Source organism: Perissodus microlepis, chromosome 2, assembly GCF_051167445.1.
Source record: "Perissodus microlepis isolate ML-2025 ecotype Zambia chromosome 2, ASM5116744v1, whole genome shotgun sequence".
NCBI classification, from domain to species: Eukaryota; Metazoa; Chordata; class Actinopteri; order Cichliformes; family Cichlidae; genus Perissodus; species Perissodus microlepis.
Genome location: NC_140462.1, coordinates 30,695,289 through 30,718,379, shown reverse-complemented (window position 1 = coordinate 30,718,379; position 23,091 = coordinate 30,695,289). Strand labels below are relative to the sequence as shown.

Genomic DNA, 23,091 nt, shown 5'->3' with positions numbered 1-23,091 from the left:
TGCTTAGATGATGGACAGCGTCCTGGGGGATCTCGTGCCAGAACTGGACCAGGGATGGCGGAGCTCTTAGATGTTGTGAGGTGCAACAGCATCGGATGGACCAAAGCAAAATATCCCAAAGGTATTGTATTGGATTTAGCTCAGACAAGCATGGGGACCAGTCTCTTTCTGATTGTTTGGTCAGAGACATTAATACCAGTGGCCTGCTGGAGGTAATTTGGTGGGCTCTGGCAGTTCTCATCCATTTCTTCCTTGCACAAAAGAGCAGATACTGGCCCTGCTGATTGATTAGGGAGCTTCTCTGGACCAATCAAACTTTTTTAGAGTAACTGCCTGCCTCCTGGAATCTCTTCTATGCCCTGAGACTGAGACCTTCTGGTAATGAGATGTACTGATATGTCATCCTGTGAGTGAGTTGAACTACCTGCGCAACCACCATAGGATAGGAGTACGATCCAAGTACCACCTTATGCTACCACTATCTATATATCTATATCTATATCTATCTATGTGTATATCTATATCTATATCTATATCTATATATATATACATATATATATGTATATAACTATCTATATAGATATCTATATATCTATATAGATATATATATATATTGCAAACATGAGAAGACGGCCGTAGTGATCGATGTAGCGGTTCCAAATGACAGCAACATCAGGAAGATGGAACACGAGAAGCTCGAGAAGTACCAAGGGCTCAGAGAAGAGCTCGAGAAGATGTGGAGGGTGAAGGTGACGGTGAATGAATGCCTAAACCTAACCCGTAGCCTAAACCTAACTACAACCTAGATGTAACTCTGACACTAAAACCACATTTTGAGGCCCAAAAATGCTCTTGGTCCCCACAAGTATAATGGCATGCAGATTTTCTGTCCTCATAAAGATGTCTAAACATGTACACACACACACACACGCACACACACACACACACACACACACACACACACACACACACACACACACACACACACACACACACACACACAAAGGCACTTGTACCCAGTCATCTTACTTGTTGCTAATTAATTTAATAAGCTGCAACATTTTCTTCCAGCTATTTCTTACCATCACACTTTGTACTTTTCCAGCCTGTTGTTGTCCAATCCCAACTTTTTTGAGATGTGTTGTTTTTTTCATTTAATAAATAAATAAATAAATGAAATGTCTCACAATTCTTTTGTTTTCTATGTCTTATATAATTCAAATATGGGGTTATGAGATCTGAAAATCATTGAATTCTGTATTTATCTTCAGTTGATACAATGTCCCAATTTTTTTCAGAAGTGGGTTTAGAAACATTTCTGAATGAAAAATGATAATGCAAGTGATACAATAGAGACATGAATTAGGTGCTAATAGTACACATATATGGCAGGAGTAAGTTGAGCCACAAAAGAAAAACAGATCGATTGGTGAATTAGGATGGTGACCAAGGCTGCCAGATACAAGCTGGGATCAACAACATAAAATATTAATTTCTTTCTTTCTCTTTCTGATTTTGAGACACAATCATATTTGCAGAAACAATCATATTTCCAGCCCTTTCAAGTAACCTTCTAAGCAATATTTGCACCTCATGAATGACAATGTTTTGTGAATATTTGAATCTGGAGCTTACGCAGTGCTTACAGATTTGCTTGCTATGACAAATGTCTGTGCTTCTTTGATTTAGACATTAAAGAACCTGGATGTGAGCCTACAATCTTTTCACCCTATATTCATGGAATTCACCTCTTCCACTTTAATGAAGTAGCTTCGTTGCTAATCTAGCTGTCATCCATACATGTTTGTTTCTGACATGTTTGTCTCTTCTAGTCAAGAATGCTGGGGTTTTCAACCTTAACATTCTCCATTAATTTCTACAAGTTTTCACTCCACTAGCTTTCTGCTGCATTTTGCATCTGGTTCAAAACTTCAGATCTCCAAGCTATGGTCATACCCTATAAACCAATGTACTGTCACTCAGAAGACCTTTTGGTTGCTCATCTCAGTCAAGGTTATTCTCTGCTCTATGGGTGATGGGTGAATGAACTAAAAACAATCCACAGAACACACAGTCCCTGCCAATCTTTTACTGTGGGCTAGAAATCCTCCCACACATCATGCCAACAGTTACTAACATCTTATTTTCTTTCAAAAACTGACAAAAAAATCCATCTTTTGTTCCCATCACTGCAAAATGCATTAAACAAAAGTGTCTGTTAGAATGTAATTTAGTTTTAATCATTGTATCAACAGTTAAAATGTAAATTCTCTTCACATTCCTAGATTCAAAAATGTTTTATATGTGAAAAAGTGACTAATAGGACAAAAATAGAGAAAGGAGAGGTTATTGTAAGTAGGTTTCCTGACACAATACATTGCAATGGGTTCCACTACGAATGATACTCAGGGAGGCGCAATGGTTTACTAATAATACTACAATACCAGAATCCACTTTTGTAGCCAAGTTACAAAGCGGTAAGTAGGGATGTAAAACATCCCAAGGCATCTATTGAAAGTAAGGGATAAGTGAAGTGGGAAGGGTAAGCAGATTCCACTGGATCACTGAGACCATGTAGTGTGTGGGAAGGGAACAGACTGCTAAGAGGGGCTATTGATGATTTATGTATAGAATAGGCAGAACAGAATTTCTTTTAAAGAAACCAAACTGATGTTGTGATGTCTTAGAGATCAGTTTAACTTTGAGCTTTGTCGTAAATTGCTGGTAAATTCTGCAAGGGTGGCCAACATGAGTGTGACAAACCCAATTAGGCAAAACTTGCAGAACTTGAATGGACAGTCTCCAGTATATGACAGAGAACAGAAGAGTTTCACTGTATCTTTGAATGTATTTTTTATGCACAAAAAAACTGAGCCAAAAATGGAAGGACTTCTTTTTCTGATTATATTTGACATATACGTTCAGCCAATATGTTCTCAGGAAAACTGAAAAGTGCTGCATTTTATACCATTTAGGTTTCTCTTTACTCAGAATACTGCCTTAATACAGAATACAGTCTTGTTGGCTGCAAAAGATGCTGGGCACATTCTCCGCACGGGGAGACGGAGGTCGCCGTCTCAGGGGGACCTGCGCCACCTGGGGCCGAAAGCGAGACGCGCGCTGTCCCGGAACAACGGACGCCGGTCCAGCCGGCAGTGAGCGGGTGCTCACAGAGACTTGGGTGGCCTCCGCAAGAGACACTGCCCTGTTGTTGGGTTGTAGCCTGGTGGGGGGGGGAGTAGGTAGGTTCGGCCGGATGGCTCCCCGGCCTCAGTCGAGCGAAGGGGATGTGTGGTGCCATGCGGACGCACCTGCACAACATCTGTAGATCACGCCCGCGGTGTTAAAGAGCGTTGTTGTGGTGTGATGCATGTACAGGGTGGGCCATTTATATGGATACACCGTAATAACATGGGAATGGTTGGTGATATTAAAGTCCTGTTTGTGGCACATTAGTATATGTGAGGGGGCAAACTCCTCAAGATGGGTGGTGGCCATTTAGAAGTCGGCCATCTTGGATACAACTTTTGTTTTTTCAATAGGAAGAGGGTCATGTGACACATCAAACTTATTGGTAATGTCGCAAGAAAAACAATGGTGTGCTTGGTTTCAACGTAACTTTATTCTTTCATGAGTTATTTACAAGTTTCTCTTTGTTCACAGCCATTGACATGTCGAAGAGGTTAACACGTGAGGAGCGGATCGAAATTGTGTTGATATCTGGTGAACGCAGTAACCGGGTCATTGCAGAAGATTTCAATGCAAGACACCCTACGAGACCACCCATCTCCCATGCTACAGTTAGCAAACTGCTTGCTAAGTTTCGTGAAACTGGTTCAGTGTTGGATTTGCCAAAATGTGGATGCAAGAAAACTGTCACTAATGAAGAAACATCAGTGGCTGTCCTAGCTTCATTCAGCAAGAGCCCACAGCGTAGCACTCACCGCATGTCACTGGAGAGTGGCATTAGTCGAACATCCCTTCGGCGGATATTAGCTACTCACAAATGGCACCCTTACAAACTCCAGCTACTGCAGCATCTCAATGAGGATGACCCAGATCGGCGCACAGAATTTGCAGAATGGGCAAAACAAAAACTGGAGCAGGACCCTCAGTTCACGCAGAAGATTTTGTTCAGTGATGAGGCAAACTTTTATGTGAATGGTGAAGTTAACAAACAAAACCACCGCTATTGGTCTGACACTAACCCACATTGGATGGATCCCTCCAAGACTGTTGGAACAACAAAAGTGATGGTTTGGTGTGGTATATGGGGTACAACGATAGTGGGTCCATTCTTCATCAATGGAAACCTCAAGGCCACTGGATATTTGAAATTGCTACATGATGATGTGTTTCCCTCTTTATGCACTGAAGCTGGCACGTTCCCTGAGTTTTTCCAGCAAGATGGTGCACCACCACATTATGGGTGCCAGGTCCGAGCATTCCTAGATGAACAGTTTGCTGGAAAGTGGATTGGTCGTCATGGGCCAGTTGAATGGCCCCCAAGGTCTCCCGATCTGACCCCCTTAGACTTTTATCTTTGGGGTCATCTGAAGGCAATTGTCTATGGTGTGAAGATACGAGATGTGCAGCACCTGAAACTACGGATACTGGATGCCTGTGCTGGCATTTCTCCTGCGGTGTTGCTATCAGTGTGTGAAGAGGGTTGCATTGACAATCCAACACAATGGGCAGCACATTGAACACATTTTATAAGTGGTCAGAAATTTGTAAATAACTCATGAAAGAATGAAGTTACGTTGAAACCAAGCACAGCATTGTTTTTCTTGTGACATTACCAATAAGTTTGATGTGTCACATGGCCCTCTTCCTATTGAAAAAACAAAAGTTGTATCCAAGATGGCCGACTTCTAAATGGCCACCATGGTCACCACCCATCTAGAGGAGTTTGCCCCCTCACACATACTAATGTGCCACAAACAGGACTTTAATGTCACCAACCATTCCCATGTTATTATGGTGTATCCATATAAATGGCCCACCCTGTAGAATGAATAAAGATGGCTCAAAACACAGATCTGTGGTCCTGCTGTGCCTTATTCACACCACACCTGGATTTGTCAGTTTTACACTCACAACCCAAATTTCCCACTCAAATACATACCAAAGTTGGTGTTTTGGGTTCAGGTCTGGAGCCTTTTGGCTCAGTGATATCAGTGTTTATGAAAAGAGACTGAGACATTTTTAGTTCTTTTAGTTCCTTTCAATGTTACAACGGCACCACCAAAAATCAAGTCTGCCACTGCACTGAACAAAGCAAAGTGCAGTACAAGTTTGCCATCTGGAGAACACTAGCCGATACTGTTAGACTGAACTTTGGTGGTCTTTATGTGTACCATGTGCATCTGCTCCCTCTCAGTCTCAATTTCTATTGGTCATGCGAAAAGTTGCCAATGTTTGCATATAATGATGGTACAGCTAGAGTGCAGCAGCCAGTGCAACTACAATTTTGGGCCACCCTGTGAACCTAGCAGCTTAGGTTAGCACAGAGCATACCATTTTCTACATGAAGGGCCAATAAGAAGATAAGTTAACTAGACAATGAAGTAGTGTAGCAACAACAATCAGCAGCTAGTTGAGAATATTTTGGTCTTGAATCACCACATTCTCCAACATTTATTTCTGTTCACTCTCTGTTGTTTAGACAGATAGGATGTTGAACTAAAGAACTAAAATGTCAGCCATGCAAAAAAAGAAAATCTTCTGGGAGCTACAAGTTGAAAGAATAGTTATCCAATTATCCGAGCTAACTTCTTGGTACTTTGAACAAAGTCTGGCCATTCATCTTTTATTTCTGTATTTAATAAGGAATGTGTCATGGAAACTGTTGCTTATTAATGTCTTTTTTCTGTTTTTTGTTTGCACCAAATTAGGTATCATTAACAGTTCCAAGAGATTGGACAATTAAATAGTAAATACGTAAAGTCCAACCAAAATAATATATTAACTCAAATCGCTCAGATCTTAACTCAATCAATCTTCTGCTGAATGTGCCAGAACAAGCCCAACAGCACAAGGTCCCCACCAGAAGTTTCATTTCTGTGTGCCAAAGGTTCAGATCTGCGAAATTAAACAATTACTTGTGGTCAATTGGTGTATATACTGTAGCAGTGATAACTCACCTGATCTATTACTAATGTGCTAACAGTAATATATTAGTTAGTTACTTAGTTGTTTAATTAATTAAATCAATTAATATGCCACCTTTGCTAATCCTGGTTAAACTTTGTATTTTATGTTTTTCATTTATGATATCATGAAAGATGAAAAAAGACTGTTAAAAGCCTTTTGTTAATTGCCTTGTTTCCACAGAGAGTATCTGTCTGAATCCATGTTCTAATTAAATCATTTTGGAGGTATTTAAAAAATGATATGCCTCTCATCTGGAGAAGCTGCACCACAAGAAGAAAAACTGTAATATATACAAGTAGTGCACTTTAAAAAGTAGATTTAAAAACTTACCATGACATTTAGTCATGAGTGCAAATTATAAACTTATCTTAAAGGCTGAACCATGATTGAGTTTAAATCACACTTGGATTCACAATGAGATAAAGATGCCTGCCCACAGCTCTAAACGTGATCTCATCTCTTCTACTCTATAATTTAGCCATGACTTTTAGATATTTATGTTGTTTAATAAATCATCAAAATCTACTTCAAATAATAAAATGCTTCATATAAAATTCCTACTTGTGGACAATGGTGCTATTTCAACTGTATAAACAATTATTCTGTTCCACCAGAGGAAATATTGCTGTTACTTCTGGTGGGGAGCAGTGTAAAACTTTGTCTCTTTGCCTCAATTTATGAGTCCATTCATCATTAAACAATTACATAGGCAAAGAATTCAATTTTCCTCCTCTCATTTCTTTTTTCATGACTGTGTTTCCCAGAAAGGGCAAAAACATAATTACAGAATGCAGCAACACGCTAACAAAGAAATATCGACTGCTGGCTTACAGGCAAACATTGGGTGTAAATTGTGAAGGGTTTTTTTTGCTAATAATGTTTTGGTTTTTTTTGGTCCTTTATCCCGGAGACGTTTTTCACTGCTGTCTTGCAATGTGACAAAGGTTTGTTTAAAAAGAAGGGAATAACTCTTCCACATTTTCAGTCCCTTGAATTTACCTTTGTCTTGAGAGAAAAGACTAAAAAAGCTGTTTCTCTAGCAGATCGACAATGGCATAATGAAGAGGAGGCACTGTGTGTGCATGCTTTTATTCCACGTGCCAAAGAATTTAAGCACCGAGTGCTGTCTTTCATTAGGAACGCACATTTATTTCATATTAGTGAATGCTTGAATGTTTGTAGAAGATGCATAGCAGCAAACGCATGCATTCCTATTCTGCAGCCAGCCACAATTCTTGGACGTCAGGTTGGAACTGGAGTCGGCTCACATGGGAGCTCATTTGGCAGACCAGCCTGCCACCGGGGAACCTAATGAAAGCACACACAGCCAAGGCTCCAGCTACAACCAGCTCCACTCTCTTGTGAAACCAAAACCACACAGCTTTCGCTTTCTACGCTGTCTTTTTCTTACTTCAGTTGTTTGCATTGCATTCTGTGGGCTGTGGAGTCTGGTAACGTATCAAAAATGTGGTATGTAATTTAAAAACCACAGAGATTTCTGCAAGCATATGATGATTCCCCCCCATTTTTTTCTATTCCTGGGACTGTTTGTTTTGCAGATATGTGTATTTATAGAGACTAGAAAGATAAGCTTTCCTCATCCATCAATACAACTGTTTCATGAAAAAAACAACATATTGATTAATTCCTTCTTAGCTGGTGTTTCAGATTCATGAGATTAAGGCTACGTTCACACTGCAGGTCTAAATGCTCAATTCTGATTTTTTGATCAAATCCGATTTTGTTGTCTGCTCGTTCACACTACAAATAAAATGTGACAGCAAACGCGTTCTAGTGTGAACCCTCAAAGCGGCCAAAAGAAGACGTCACACACAGCGTGCTCTGTTTAGACACAGACCAAACAGTATTGTTTGACTGATGGCCGTTAATATAAACACTTGTTTTGGACTTCACGTTTCCCAATTTTGCTTTAAGTTATTTTGTTATTTACATGTGGCCTAATAATTATCCTTATTGCTGTTTTAGAGAGGAGTGGTGCTTCAAAGGATAGTTGCAGATTATACAGTACAGATAAAATGTTCACGTTTCTCCATCGTTGTCTTCCCAACAGTTTCACTGGATGGCCAGGAAGCGTTCACGATGTCTTCTCCGGCGCTGATAATTGGCGTCTGTCTTGTGTCAGTGACGTTAAAGACGGATTTAATGCGACTTGACCGTTCAAACAGCAGTCGCTTTATAAAACATCAGATATGTATCGGATTCAGTACCACATACGAAAGTGACCCAGATCGGATTTGAAAATATCGGATTTGTGCTGTTCACACTGTCATACCATGATCGGATATGGGTCGCACAGGGTCAAAAAAGTCGGATTTGATGCGCTTTCGCCTGCAGTGTGAACGTAGCCTTAGACACTGAGAAATGTGTGTGTGTATGTGCAGGCCTTAATTTACATGTATAGTTGTTTAGAAGTACCATATGATGATTCATGATTCATTTGTAGCATAGCTTCAGGGCTTGTTCCTACAGTTGCAGAATATACATTCTTATATTAAAAAAACAAAACAAATGTCTCTAGTTTCCAGACCTGCTTTTGGATACAGCATTATCAACAGGAGCCCTGTAATGGACTGATGACCTGTACAGGGTGCACCCCACCTCTTTCCCTTTATAGTTTTCTTTTTTACAGTACTTGTCGTTCGACTAAGTACCTACAGCACTAATAGAGTTTTCTTCTGTTGCACATTGGATGTAATAAAACCAGGGCAGAGCATTTCATGCAAACTATGGGGATGAAAGAGTGTTTCTGGTCTTATTATACAAGATATAATAATAATGATAACTTGCTAATGTTCAGTATCATTGTAATCTTGGAAGAAAGTCAGTGGGGGGGTGGGGGTGGGGGGTTGTTCTGACTTAATGCCTTTGTTGGGTAAATTACATCAAACATGTATTTTGATCTTCTTTGATGTGACATTAGAAACAATGTTTTTTTCTTTATAAAAAAACCCAAAAAGAGCTGTAAAGAAAGAAATACGAGATATCTACATATTTTAGTGATACTTGATAAAATTAAAACTTTTGAAGTGTCTCCGAGCTTTTGGAACCTGTATGTCATCACAGTTTTAATGGCCAAGGTAAGTAATGTATTTGATTGATTTAGAATTATGGTACTATGTCAGTCTTTCATTTTCTGAGCCAAGAACTGCATTAGTCAAATTAGGCTGAGACTCTCATCTGTTCTGAAAAAATTATCCTCAGTAATTAGTCTGAAAATAAGAGTGGTCAGATCAGTCAATAACTGATAAGAGGGGTACAAACAGAAAGTGCTAATAGCTTTTCATATGCAATTCAAATGCTTTAATCCAGTCTAAATGCATTCAATTAATATAAATTGATCACCAAAACACCAAATTATTGTGGACATATCCACAGAAATGTATTTTAAACATTTGGCAATTGTTATATTTTTTTACATGGCTTATAATTGTGTATTTAGAAATCTTTGGTTTGAATCATATCTGAGTTGCTATAGTGACACACTGCCCATTAATTAAGACCGGTACCTATTTTTAAAAAATAAGGATGAAACCCCAGTGGCACCGTTTCATGCTGCCTCATAGCACAAAGATCCTGGGTGGAATTTTCTGTCATTTAACCAGAATCCAGGCATGCACACTAAGCTAATTGCTGATCATGATCTGAGGATTGTGTGGACCGTCTGTATTCTTTAGACATTTCATTAAATGTATAAAAAAAAGATATCAAATAAAAGGTGTAAAAGGTATTTGACCTACAAAACAAAGTTAACCTTGTTTCTTTTGTATTTTTGGTCAAGTTGTAGCATTTGGTGCTCTCATTTCGTAAGCAGCCCAGAGGACTACAGGCTTAGAAACTTAGTCTAAAGACTCTATCTTTAGACAAGTGTGGAAGAAGAAATTAGTCACCCTTGATGTCTCATACAAATATACTTTAGACAAAAACATGTTAAGCAGGGTGAAGTAAAGTAACTGAATTAATTTTTTAAGTTTGGTTGCTCTGCAGTTGATGGAGGAGGAACCAATTTGGAAGTCGCTATTTCTTTTACTCTTCATCACAAGACACAAATGCACCATAAATGTGAGGTTCAGTATATTAAGTATAACTGCTAAAGCTATATAATATAAATGCCAGTTTTGGGGGTACTTCCTATTTTAATTTTCTTATTTGGCACATACATAATGGCACCTGTGAATTTCTCTTTAAATGCTGATGCTCTCTAAACTTTGCCTTTCTTATTGTCACTTTGGATTAAGACATGTAATACAATTCAGTGCCCTAAAGCTTGTTCCACAATCCAACTTACAATTGTACTTAGTTTGCTATGATTTTATATAGCCCTGACTACATTAACACATTAATAAATTATTTATAGACCATTTCAATCTGTTTTACTCTGATACTAAATTACTCAAATGTTTGAAATAATAAACTTTTTCTATGACTGAAGTTTCACTCAACCCCAAGGAGTTGATTGGCTGGCCTGGAATCACTATTATCTAACATGATGCCAACGGGCATCATGCATATGTAAAAAGACAATGGTTCTTACATTTTTAATAACATACACAGTTATTACTTATACATACCAGTATTATAACCCTCATATCCCTGTAACAGTCACACCCAGAGGCTGTGCAAAAGCAACAGCAATATATATATGGTGTTCCACATTTAGGTAATTTGTTTATTTTTTTCAGCTCATCTTAAATTTTCCTGCTGCAGCCAAGACATTTTTTTAAAAAAAGGGGCATGTTTACTTTGCAGGCAAACTGCTTCTGTTTTCATCTTCAATTTACATTGTGTAAGTTGGATAATGGAACAACCCGAGTTGTATTACATATTTTCATCTAAAGTGACAATAACAAAGGCATAGTTTACATGTTTAGACATCATCACCATCTGAAGAATGAATTCACAGTATACATTTGTATTTGCACAAATAGGGCAATAAAAACACAAAAAATTTCCAGAACTGACATTTCTCATAATACATTATTTGATAAGCTTACACTACAACCAGCCAGTCAAAATAAAACAACTGAAAATGTGGATCTGATAATGTGACAACACAGTTAAATGTATGAATTCTTACAAAATCAATTACAAAATTATATATAAATAAGAAATTTATTTGTTGTAAGAAACGGGAGTTAAAGATGTTATAAGCTAGTAACTCCATGATAGTTAAAGTGAAACTAAATACAAACTATAGCTTCATTGAGTTGGCCTGTACAGACATAATTTAATTATTATTGTGAACATTTAGAGTGGATCACTGCAGTTCTGGATCACTGTACCATATTATCAAATATTTCTAGTATTGCATTTTGGCATTTGCAAGTAAATATTGTTCATATAAGTATTTATCTCTTAATCATGGTTGGCTACATCACTTTCAGTGTTAATGTTTTGAATGTTTCTGTGAGGTTTTAGAGACTGCAACAATAAAAAAGGAATTAGCAATGATACACTTATTATTACACCATTGATGTGAAGTCTATCAGTGAGGCTGCGTAGAAGATGATTATATTTTATGCATTTAGTCAGACACTTTGGTACAAATACATTTTTTTTATTTCACATACATAGTTTTTTACTTTTACTTTTGTTTTCACAATCTAAATGATTCAACAACAAAATGAAGAACTACCACAACAAAGTCCAAAATTCCTACTGGGGAAAATGATGCAAATGTCACTGTAGTAAAACTGACACATGTAGTTTGCCAACTAGCAAAGGTACAGTTAAAGGAATAAAAATAGACAAAATAAGACAGAAAAGTGGTTCATGTAGGTTGCTTGACCAATACTCAATGTTATGACAATCCAGCTGTTATCCTGAAAAGTTTTTGAAGACTGAATTTTGCAAAATTCTTAATACTTTCATAAATAAAATCATTTTCTTGTACTTCTATTGATAAATGATATATATATTTATTAATATTTATTCAATTGGGGAGCAGAGGACAAATACTTAGCCATAGAAGCCCTTCTGGAATCAATGGAAACTTCAAAAGCCTGAAGAATGTACTTGTGGAACAGGGTTATAGCAATTTTAGCAAGTGCATCCCATGAATATTGCTATAAACTATTCTTTTGAATGATTATGTACATACATGTACATAATGAAGCATTACGTACACATATGAAAAATATAGAACATAGGAAATGATGTTTCATTGATTGGTGAATAAGCATGGCGCAAGACTAAACAAAGTAGGTTATAGCTTAGATACAAATTTGTAATGTACATTGTTCAACTGAGTCTGTAGATCCATCCCAAAACTGAATGATTCTGGGACATATAAATTTCAAAAAGTTGATAACTGACACTTATTTCATCCAGGTCTTCATGAGAGCAACTCATCTGAGAAGTTTTTCCAGCAGTGATAGTCATTCTAAAATCTTTTTCATTTGAGACACAGTATTCAAGAACTATATCAAGATCCACAGATTTAAGGTGATGCCCCAAGGTTTTCTTTTCACTACCACTCTTCCTGTAGCAGTGAGAAGATTCAGTCATTCTGTTTTCAAAAAAATACACTGTACTTTGGGCTTTTCCACAATCCAGACTCTTAGTTCTATAAAAGAAGTCACATCATTTTCATGTTAAAACGACGAGGACCGGCTTGTCCCTCTGCTGAGTCAACATTAGTGCCGTTAGACTTTGATCGTGGCACATGTTCAACATCTATATTGTTTTTGTGTTTTCCTTTTCCCCTGCTCCAAACAAAAAGAAGCAGGAAACAAAACAAGACCACTCCCAGGAATGTGAAACAACCCATAGCTGTTGACACTAAAATAGTCTTAAGGTCAAAACCGAGGGTCACACCAGTCGTTCCATTGGCAGTGGCATTGCTGGGATCTGTGTAGTACTGGGTCCTGTTGGCATACAGTGATCCTAAACTTTTCACCGCCAATGATGTCTTCAAGGTGTCATTTCCAGCAGTGTTGGAGGCAAGGCAAAGGTACTCTCCACTGTCTTGGACTTCTGCTGCCTTGATTTCTAGTGTACCATTTTTATGGATGGTTACTCTACTATGGCTGTTTGTTAGCACTCGGCGATGTGGGGACAACCAAGACACAATTGGTCTTGGTGTCCCATCAGCACTGCAACGCAACATAGCCTGCTGACCCTCATCTACAGTAACTGTTTGTGTTTTATTTTCACGAATTTTCGGTTTGGTACATGTAACATAATAAGACAGGAGAGTCTCCTTAAACTCCTTAAAAGGGCGTCCACGAATGCCCTCAGGTGTGCTGCATTCTGGCTGTGAATCCCCAAAGAAGATGGAATGCCTCTTCTGCAGGATCCACATGAGGCGGCAATCACACACTAAGGGGTTGTTGTCAATGAGAAGAACCGCCAGAGCCTCAGGAGACTGAAAAACGCCCTTTTCCAATGTATCCAGTCGATTGTGTGAGATATTGAGAACTCTGAGACCCCGCAGACCTTGGAATGCATACTGTTCAATGGTGGTCAGCTGAGCTCCAACAATATGCAGCTCTCGCAGCCGAACCAGTTCCATCAGCATGCCCGCTTCAATGTGCCTGATGCGGTTGTAGGACAGATTGAGATGTGTCACATAGGGAAGATGCTTCAGGGCTAGGTAAGGGAAGGTGGACAAGTTGGTGTTGGTTATAAACAGTGTTGTCAAGTTGAGGCCATGCAGGGTATTAGCTGGCACATGGTCTAGTGAAGGCCAGTTATCAATTTCTAAGTGCCGCAATCGGAATAGCTTTTTGAATGAGTATGGATGTAAAGTGCTAATGCTGAGGTATCGTAGATGCAGGCTGACCAGGTTGTGCAGATGAGAAAGAGCCTCAGTGGGTACAACTGTTAGGTTGCACCTTTCTAAGGTTAGTGTCTCCAGGCTTAAAAGTCCACTGAATGCACGGTGAGAGATGTAAACCAGGTCATTGTCACCCACTTCCAAAAACCTAAGATTGTGCAAGTCCTGGAACATATAATCCAGGAGAATGACAATCTTGTTGTCACTTATATCCAGTCGGGTAAGATTGGCTAAGCCTGTGAAGACACCCAGAGGAATGAGCTTGATTCGATTGCTTTTGAGGCTGAGCGAGTGCATGTTAAACAACCCATTGAATGCTCCAGGCTCAACATAGCTGATAATATTTCCACTGAGGTCAAGTTCCTCAAGCCCAGGGAAGGCAAAAAAGTCATCGGGGTTGATCATTGTCAGCTTGTTCTTACTTAAGTCCAGGATTCTTGTTTCAGTTGGGATGCCATCTGGGATGGTGGGCATGCGCTTACGGTGACAGACAACTGCCTTGCTTTGTGCTGAACACTCGCATCGCGAGGGACATCCCAGGGTAGAACCCACAAAAACAGCCACGAGGGCCAATCCCAGGAAAGCCTGCCAGCATGAGATGACCGTGTGCGGCATGACTTTGCTCATAAACTCGACCATTCTGTCACGGTTCTGCAAGACAAGAAAGAACAAAGGGAGAGAAAGCGATATATTAGCTGATTCCTCATGATAGACTTCATTGTGTGCCTGAAGAATAAATAATGAATATTCACAAATAACATAGGAGAATTAACTATGGAGAAAACCACACAAGGTGAACATAAAAGTATTTGATAAATGTAGCTCACCACATCGAAATATCTATCTCTTGCCTTCCTTGGCATTCTTGTGGATGTGTACAGGGTGAACAATTGGGTGCTAGGCTTTGTTTTGACATCACCCACTGTTTCAATAGAAACAAAGAACTTCTGAAAAAGTTTCTTAAAAAGCTTAATGTTTTTATTGTAAATGATTTATCTATTTTTGACATGTGTATATATATATATATATATATATTTTTTTAAGCACATTGTTATTCGGAAATAGTAGCATTCAGAAAAAGTATCCACCCTATCTCTAAAAGGACAGAAAGAAGAAAAAGAAAGAATAAAGAATAAAAGAAACCACTCGAAAATCATGAAGTTCATGGAGGTGTAACATGGAAAAATTGAGAAACTTACAAAACTGAAACACATGTAACATTCAAAGAACATTATGAATATCATTACAAGCATTTCCACCAAAAGAGCAGATTTTACTAAATTGTCATGTTGAATATTTTTATATTTTTTGATTTAGAAATAAAACATGTTTAAAACATGGATACTCGAGAAAAAATAATACAAAACACAACTTGCACTATATCACTGGGTGGCTTTACATATTTCGGTTATTCATACATACAGCTGTACTCATCTATATCATAAAGCACATACAGTAGATACATGAACTAATTCTGTGTTTGCAACAAACAGACTGGGTGACAGGTTGCAAGGATTGCAAACCATTCCTGCCTCATTTGGTGTGTCATGGGCTGTGCTAAATTTAAACAATGACAGGAATAATCTGAATTTCTCCTCAGGCTTATTCTAACAGATTATGGAGCAAAGATAATATGATGACATACTTATCTAAAGAGAAGCATTATATAAACCTAAGAAATCAGCTAAGATAGCTGAAATATTTCTGCTGCTGTAATATAATATTTATATGATAGGACATATTTCTATATGGAGGGGGCATATATGAAAAGTAAACTTTCATATTGATATTTTAATGTTCAGTTACTATTCAAACAGTATAAAGATTTATTTTCAAGTCTAGTTTAATACAAACAGCCACAACACAGATAACTGCAGCCTTGAGAGGACTGTTGAGAAAAGTTGATTTAAGAACTTGGTGAAACAGTTCTACTCCGAGTCAGTCCCAAATGACCAAGATACTTTCCATTTTGCTAAGGGAGAGACACTCCAGAAACGTTAAAAACAATACGCTAGTTTCTGCTTTTATCTACAATCTAATTTGTTCAGTCACTACCCAGAGTTCATGACAATCGGCCAGCGTCAGAACCTGGATCGACAGCTTCAGGATTGGCTCATTTCACCACAGCAGACCGGCACAGTTCCCACATTACTGTAAGTGCTGCACCTATCCATCCGCCAATCTCCTGCTCCACTCTTCCCCTCACTCATAAACAAAACCGTTAAAGTCCTCCACTTAGACCAGCAACTCACCCCTGGTCTGGAACGGACATGCCCCCCTTTCATAACTGAGAACCATGGCCTTATACTTACAACAGTTTATTCTCATGCAGCCACTTTTAACCATTTTTAATAATGGTTGTATGACTGGGGTATGACAAAAAATATACCCCGGTAAGTAGGATGAGTTTTAACCCTTTAAGACCTACCATAGAACCAAGTCCACCAGAGCTTATCTTTATATTGTTACATGCTGTAGTGCCATTTTTAGGAGCATTTCAAGTTGCTATACATCAATACAGCCATTATAGCCCAAATTTTAATAATATATATGCATTAAGTGTATAGTAATTACATAAATTGCAAAAAAGTGCAATAAACTACAAAAAAATTGAAAATCGTTTTTGTTTTTTTAACATATATTTCTAGTAGAAATTTAAGAGGCTTATCCCTCAAAACTGTAAACACAAAAAAGTTGCACAAAATAGTTTCCCACCACAGAAAATTTTGAGTATCTTCATAGTTTTATTTTTCAAATACACCAATTTTTATATACTGCAGGAAAAACGAAAATAAATATTATAATGCAAATTTGCAAAAAAGCAGCATATGCATCAAAATAAACTATTTCCAGCAGTGCAATATGAGTTCTAAGCATCCCAGAAACGATACAGAAAGTCATAAAGTCAAAGATAACTTTTAAAAACACCAGTATAGGCTCATGAGGCCCTGATGGTAAAAAACTACATTTCCGCGAAAATGACGTCACTTCCGGTTTCGGGCAGGTAATGGCGGACATGCGAAAGTTCGCGCTGACGTCTATTCCAACGTAGGAAGTGTTATGAACAGCTGATCGGATCGGCAAGGCATGTTTCTGGAATATTATGTTTTTGTTGCTGGAAGCGCTTTTTATGCAGTTTTTGCAAAGCTATACGTGGAAGGAAACTGTGACCTAGGACAAGCTGATGGCATAACATGTAAATACAACTCCTCCGGTTTCATATGCAAAAAAAATTATTGCGCTAGCTGGTTGCAGTGCTACCGGGACTTAAAAATAGTTACGCAAAACAGAGTGTGCCCGCTCGACCAGCTTTAAAGGGTTAATATCAAATATATCTTTTTGAATTAAATTAGAAAAAATGGAAGATGTAAATTAAAAAAATTAAATAAATAATGTAACTCATTTACATATGTCTTTCCTATATTTTTGCAATAAAACACTCATTATTTCAAGATGATTTTTGGAAAAATACAACACTACAAAATGGTATATATAAACAGTATATTTAATCAAGATTATTCTTTCAATCTAAATACTAACATAGGTATATTTTTTCTCAATCTGAAAGCCCAATCAGTGTTTTAGAAGTAACTAGTAAGATTAGTAAGATTTTGAAAGTGGCTTCAGTGGCTCCATATTGTGGAGATTAATATATTTGCTTAACACATGAAAGAGCCCCAGGTTGAGACAGGGAGGGGACACAAACCCCCGAAAGGGTTGCAGGTAAAGAAGCAGATGAAATAAACTGTCTTAATCATCACAAATAAAATTCAAGGATGCTCACAACTGGCTCTCCACATTAACTGAACACACAGGGCTTCTCCTAATACACACACCTGTAACTTCTATGTTTTGTAGTTTTTTAAATTTACGCAGGATTGTCCTTTAATCCTAACTCTTAAAACCACTTAAAAATATAGCACAATCAAAAGTAAATGAAGCCGATAATGATTTTAACATAGTAGTCAATCAATCACTTCTAGCTACAGTGGACAAAAATGACTCTCTGTACAGAAGACTCTTGTTGTGCACAAATCTTTCCACATAATAGCTGGCTTATGTACTCTGGCTGTCCACATGAATTGCAGCACAATATGATTTGATGGTTTACTAAGAGGGTGTCTAATCAGGATAATGATTGGAATTCTTTGTAACAGTTCATAATCAGGATTTGAGTGAGCCTGTTATGTGACCTAGTCACCTGCACACTTCTGAATGAGAGTACCCTAGTGCATCAAGTGCATCATCAGTGGCACCCACTCAAGTGTGTCCTGCATCGGAGCAAATGCCGCATAGAATTAGGCGTCCACAAATAACATTCCAGCTATCTGTTCATTCACAGTTATTTTTTGTGTGGAATTCACTTCTGAGTGCACTGTTTATTTTTCTTTTCCTTACAATTTCCTTTATAATTTAACTGCAAACAACATATATTTAGTGTGCTGTGTGTTCTGAGCTATGTTAGAGTGATTGTGTGTTTAACAAGATACAAGATACAAAATTTTCACTCTCTCACATGACAAATTTGTTCAAAAATGGTCTTTCAATAAAATCAGATTTAAAAAAAAACCCAACCCAACCTTGGATTTTCAAGCATTTTCATTTTATCTCAATATTCTGGGAGCTTCCTATGACATTCACCGACAGTCCAATGGCAGAAATCCTGCAATGCACTGTGAGATAAGTCTGTACAGGGAAGGCTTTTCTATAATGTGGCCCTTGACCCACATTAGTGCAGGGTGGGATCCTGAGAGGGGGATGATAACAGCTAATGGTGTCTGACTCAGCATAAATCCATGAACAGACATTTCGCAGGGGTGCTGAGGTCACATGAGCAATGCCATCAACCCAAGCATACATACACAAATGGCCCAATGTGCAGAGCAAACTTATAATACTTTTCTTGGCTATTAAATCGTCATTTGCTCTTCCAGTATAACAAATACATGAGAAAACCTTTTCTTAGCCTATTTCTGGTAAGCTCACATCACTGAATAATTTCCATATGAATCGCTAAAAACATATGGGGCACTTCCATCCCATGTTCCCTCTTTAATTTTCAACACAGCCTCAGGCAAACTTGTGAGGGGATGAGTAGAAATGATGCCCGACTTTATCAGAGTGGCAAACCACACAGTTACACTTTCTGGTCAAAAGAAATCCGTTATATTTCCTCATCATCAGCTGCACTTGTGCACGATATATAAGCTATTAGTCTTGTCAGAATAATAGTGCAACTCAGAAGTCTTGACATGATGTCCAGGTAAGTGAATCCTACAAGAGGTTTTATCAGAACGAGATTTGAAGGTGAGAGTGTTGCAATTGCTCCCTGGGCAGCTGACTGATGGGTAATTGCAGAATTTCTGTTTATTTTTCTTTGGTATGGTCTCACTATAACTATTTTATTTTGCTTACCCTTTTTTTTAAGCATTGTCTTGTAGCATATCCATACAGACAACATGTGCAAAGTGAGTTTTAAAGTCCATTAAGTGATAGTGATAACCAACAAATCTAAACCTTAAAAAGTAACATTTAGGTTCAGAGATGGTACTATGCTGCGATCTATATCGCACATATAGTGCATATACAAAGTGCATGCAGGTGAATTTGTGTAGGTCCATCACTGAAAACAGTCACTTGTTAGAGCACATCTCATGAAAATGGCGATCAGATACGCTGTCCATGGTCCTGAAATCATAACAGTTTAATTTATTTAATACTTCACTGTTTGAGTGTAATAAATCTATTTAATGCTTTGAAAACAACAATAAACAGCACCTTAAAACTAACAAACAATTTCCAAACTCTAAGTGAAAAACGGGATGCTATTCAGAACTCCCATCCAGAATTCAGATTATTTTTAGGACAAGTATCAAAGTCGGTGTTTTCTTCCCTCAATTCTTCTTCCTATTGAGAAGATTGTAAAATTCCTGCCACAGACGGTAAACCAAAACCTAAAAATGAAGAATTGCAAGAAGTTTTGTTGTCACTGGTATTGCATGGGTCCTTTAGGCTGGAGGTTCCAGATCATCTCTGAGTTCACTAAGCAAATTTTCAATTATCTCTACATCTTTATCACATCTTTGTTTGGCTCTTTAGCACATGCTCTCAAATCTCAAATTGCCTCCTCTACACAGCAATAACTGCCACATTATCAAAGCCAAAAAATAAGGCAAAATAATAAGACAAAAAAAAAAAAAAAGACTGCTTTGACATTAGACATCAGTAAAATTAGTAATAAATTACATGTGGCAAACATTAGTAAATCAGTTTGCGCTTTGTACATACTGGCAATGCATTTTTTATGCCAAAACTAAGTTTGTTCTGGTGCAATGTGTTAGTGAATATGGCCATAGTGAAAAATTAGGTTTTACTGGGTACAGTGAATTAGATGATAAAACTGTTCATTTACATGCAATTAAAGTCATTAAAGTCATATGATAGCAAATGCAACAAATCTATTTACCTTGAATCTGAGCTTGTTTATTTAGAACAAGCTGAAATTTGAGGAGGCAAAGTCTGTATTTATTCCTTTCTAAAGAAAAAAACCAAAAAATAAATTCACTTTAGTTGTTTTGTTTTCAGTGTTCTATGTATTAACTTACAAAAAGAAAAGACAATACTAATTGTTGTAGGCACGGTCGTTTAAGACGTAGTATCTCCGAACTATAGCCGAGTGTAGCAGACATAAACCTCAGATGGTCGATATGACATATGTCTGTCCTTCTGCATATTCATCTGTCTTTTATTCCACAGAAACATGGTAGAAAGCAAACTAAGTCTAGGAATCATGGGTCAGTTTACACATAATTATCTCTCTCCCTGCTGAGAAGAGTGGACACTCACCATCTATCTTTGATTTCAAATTATTTACCAACTAATTATTCACAGAGCGCCAATAAGAAGCTGATATTATCATGGATAATTCACTCAACAGTAGACCTAATTGTACAGGACGCTGACTTATTAGAATATATGTGATCTTAGCAAAGGAAGAGAAAAGAATTTGCATGCTGTGATGTAAGAGAGTTTTAAGAAAGCATAGTTAAGCCTAATAATACTTCACTATTAAAATCATATGTTTCTGAAGTTATTTGAATGCGGGGTGCTGGGGCATAAAACTTGTCCAGGATTATATTAAGCTGTCTTTTCAAGTAAAACCATGCAAATCAATGTTGGTATAATGTATTTTTGTAGACTGTATGTCACTGGTTGACTTTGTAACCACTTGGTTTCCTAAGCCATAATCCAGCACAGTATTGGTTGTAAACATTTTGCTTTGGTATTTATTTGAGGGGTAAGTTTGCACACCCTGAATGGTCACAAGGCACTTCTTATTTTGCCTGAGAATTTTGAGGATTTAAATAACAACTTGGCCTCTGTGCAATCAACCAATGAAAAGCCACTTGTGAAATGTTCCTGCCTCTATCTCCTCAGGAAAGGTTTTCAGACTGTGTTTGATGTGGCCCCCAGGCACTGATCATTGCACATAATGTGACTCCTCTTCACACAAAAAACCTCTCTGCATTAATGGTGGATGGTTGGAGAAAGTTGCTTTCTTTACCCAGCAATTATTAACACTCCTTAAAAAGCATAATCAAAGTGTTAGATTTCAATTTTTTGAGTTGGAAGATGGCTCCAAAGAAAGAGCTACTCTGGAAGGCAGGAAATGGATGAAAAGTAACTCTGGGAGCTTGGGTGAAGCTGCAGAGGAATGGGACTGTGTGCAGAGTAAAGCTGTAATAAAAGCAACATTATGTGTAATCATGCAGGGACAGTATATGCTACATACTGGGTGCAGCGTGCAAGAAGCAAGCCTCAGATTAGCATCTGATATGGCTGCCGTCATGCCAAAGGGTCCAGTTCATTGCAATGTAGTTGGTTATCATGTGAAAAGAATATGAACCAAGACTCTTTCAGAAAGTGACAAAAACATACTGTAGTATGTAGAGTTAAAAAAACAAACCTACATACAAACACAATATTACAGCACTGGGCATATCTTAATTTAAGTATAAGATAGAAACCACGCCAGCACTTATCCTTCTGCATATATTTATTTATTTTTTTGCATTTACACTGATCAGAGTTCCTGCAGCCCTGAAATGGTTAATTCTTGCTTTCTGAAAACAGAGGAATACAAAAGCAAAGTCTTTGATAGCCCAATTTCCCAGATAACTACAAAATAACAGCACAACCTCATAAGGGTCATTGTAAGGGAAAGTTATTAAATCATCATTTTATTTTAATGAGGCTTATATCTTATAATGATGCTACCCTGAAGGAAAGATGTTATTAACTTGCAGGTTAGTTCACAGTCAGAGTATGCAATTAACCCACCTTTTCAAAAGAGCATCGGCAAGCAATCAAATGGGATCATAATGAGAGGAAAGAGATTGCAATGCTCTTTGGCTTATTCATTATTGAGAGGGTCTTTGCAAAGGGCAGTGAGGCTTTAAGGTGAGCCTGCCAACATGCAAAATAACACTGTACTCCTTTAATAAACCAGTGTGTATCTGACTTCTGATGCTACAGAATGGCTCCACAGGATGTGACCTGGATACGATTAAACAAGTCTGCCTCCTTCAGTTTTGCCAAACACAAATAATTAAGGAAGGAAGGCAGCAATATTTCAAATAAAAGTAGGAGTAGGAAAAACAAGAATAATGTGAGCAGCGGCAGTCTTGTTGACTCCTAATGCATGCAGATGGCAGTGAAACAATCTAAAGACGTTGCTGGTAATTGTTCTACTTTCACAACAATTTTCATAAATTGTTTTCAGCATAGCTAACTGTACAATTCATTAACATATACACTGCCAGAGCATCATAATTATAGTCACATGACAGAGGGCTTTGGGACCTAGAACCCTTAACAGTGAGGATCAACAGCCTTGGGGCAATAACAGGCTTCCATGCACAAATTACCCTTCTGCTTGGCTTGCAGAGCGAAGTCAAAGCTCAATTAATCCATGTTAATTAGAGATAAACTTGGTAGATTGAGCCAGTTGCTTTTTTTGGTGTCTGATAACCCTTAACTAGGGATAGAGTCAAAAAACACTGCATCAAACATTCAGATCTTGGTTCATCCCACAGGAAAAGCCTCTCAGACATGAGCCTTAATCCCATGTATAATAACTA

The 23,091-nt window shown here is 37.9% G+C and overlaps 1 protein-coding gene across 2 annotated transcripts in view; it reads right to left on the bottom strand.

The window, feature by feature from the left end:
• Positions 1–11,669: 11,669 nt before the first annotated feature.
• Positions 11,670–23,091, bottom strand: part of lingo2 (leucine rich repeat and Ig domain containing 2) — a 202,242-nt gene continuing 190,820 nt past the window's right edge. For both annotated transcript variants that reach the window (XM_084907545.1, XM_084907554.1), the window contains exon 5: positions 11,670–14,602. In XM_084907545.1, the coding sequence (XP_084763671.1) occupies positions 12,752–14,590 (1,839 nt within the window). In that variant the 5' untranslated portion in view covers positions 14,591–14,602 and the 3' untranslated portion in view covers positions 11,670–12,751. The remainder of the gene's footprint in view (positions 14,603–23,091) is intronic.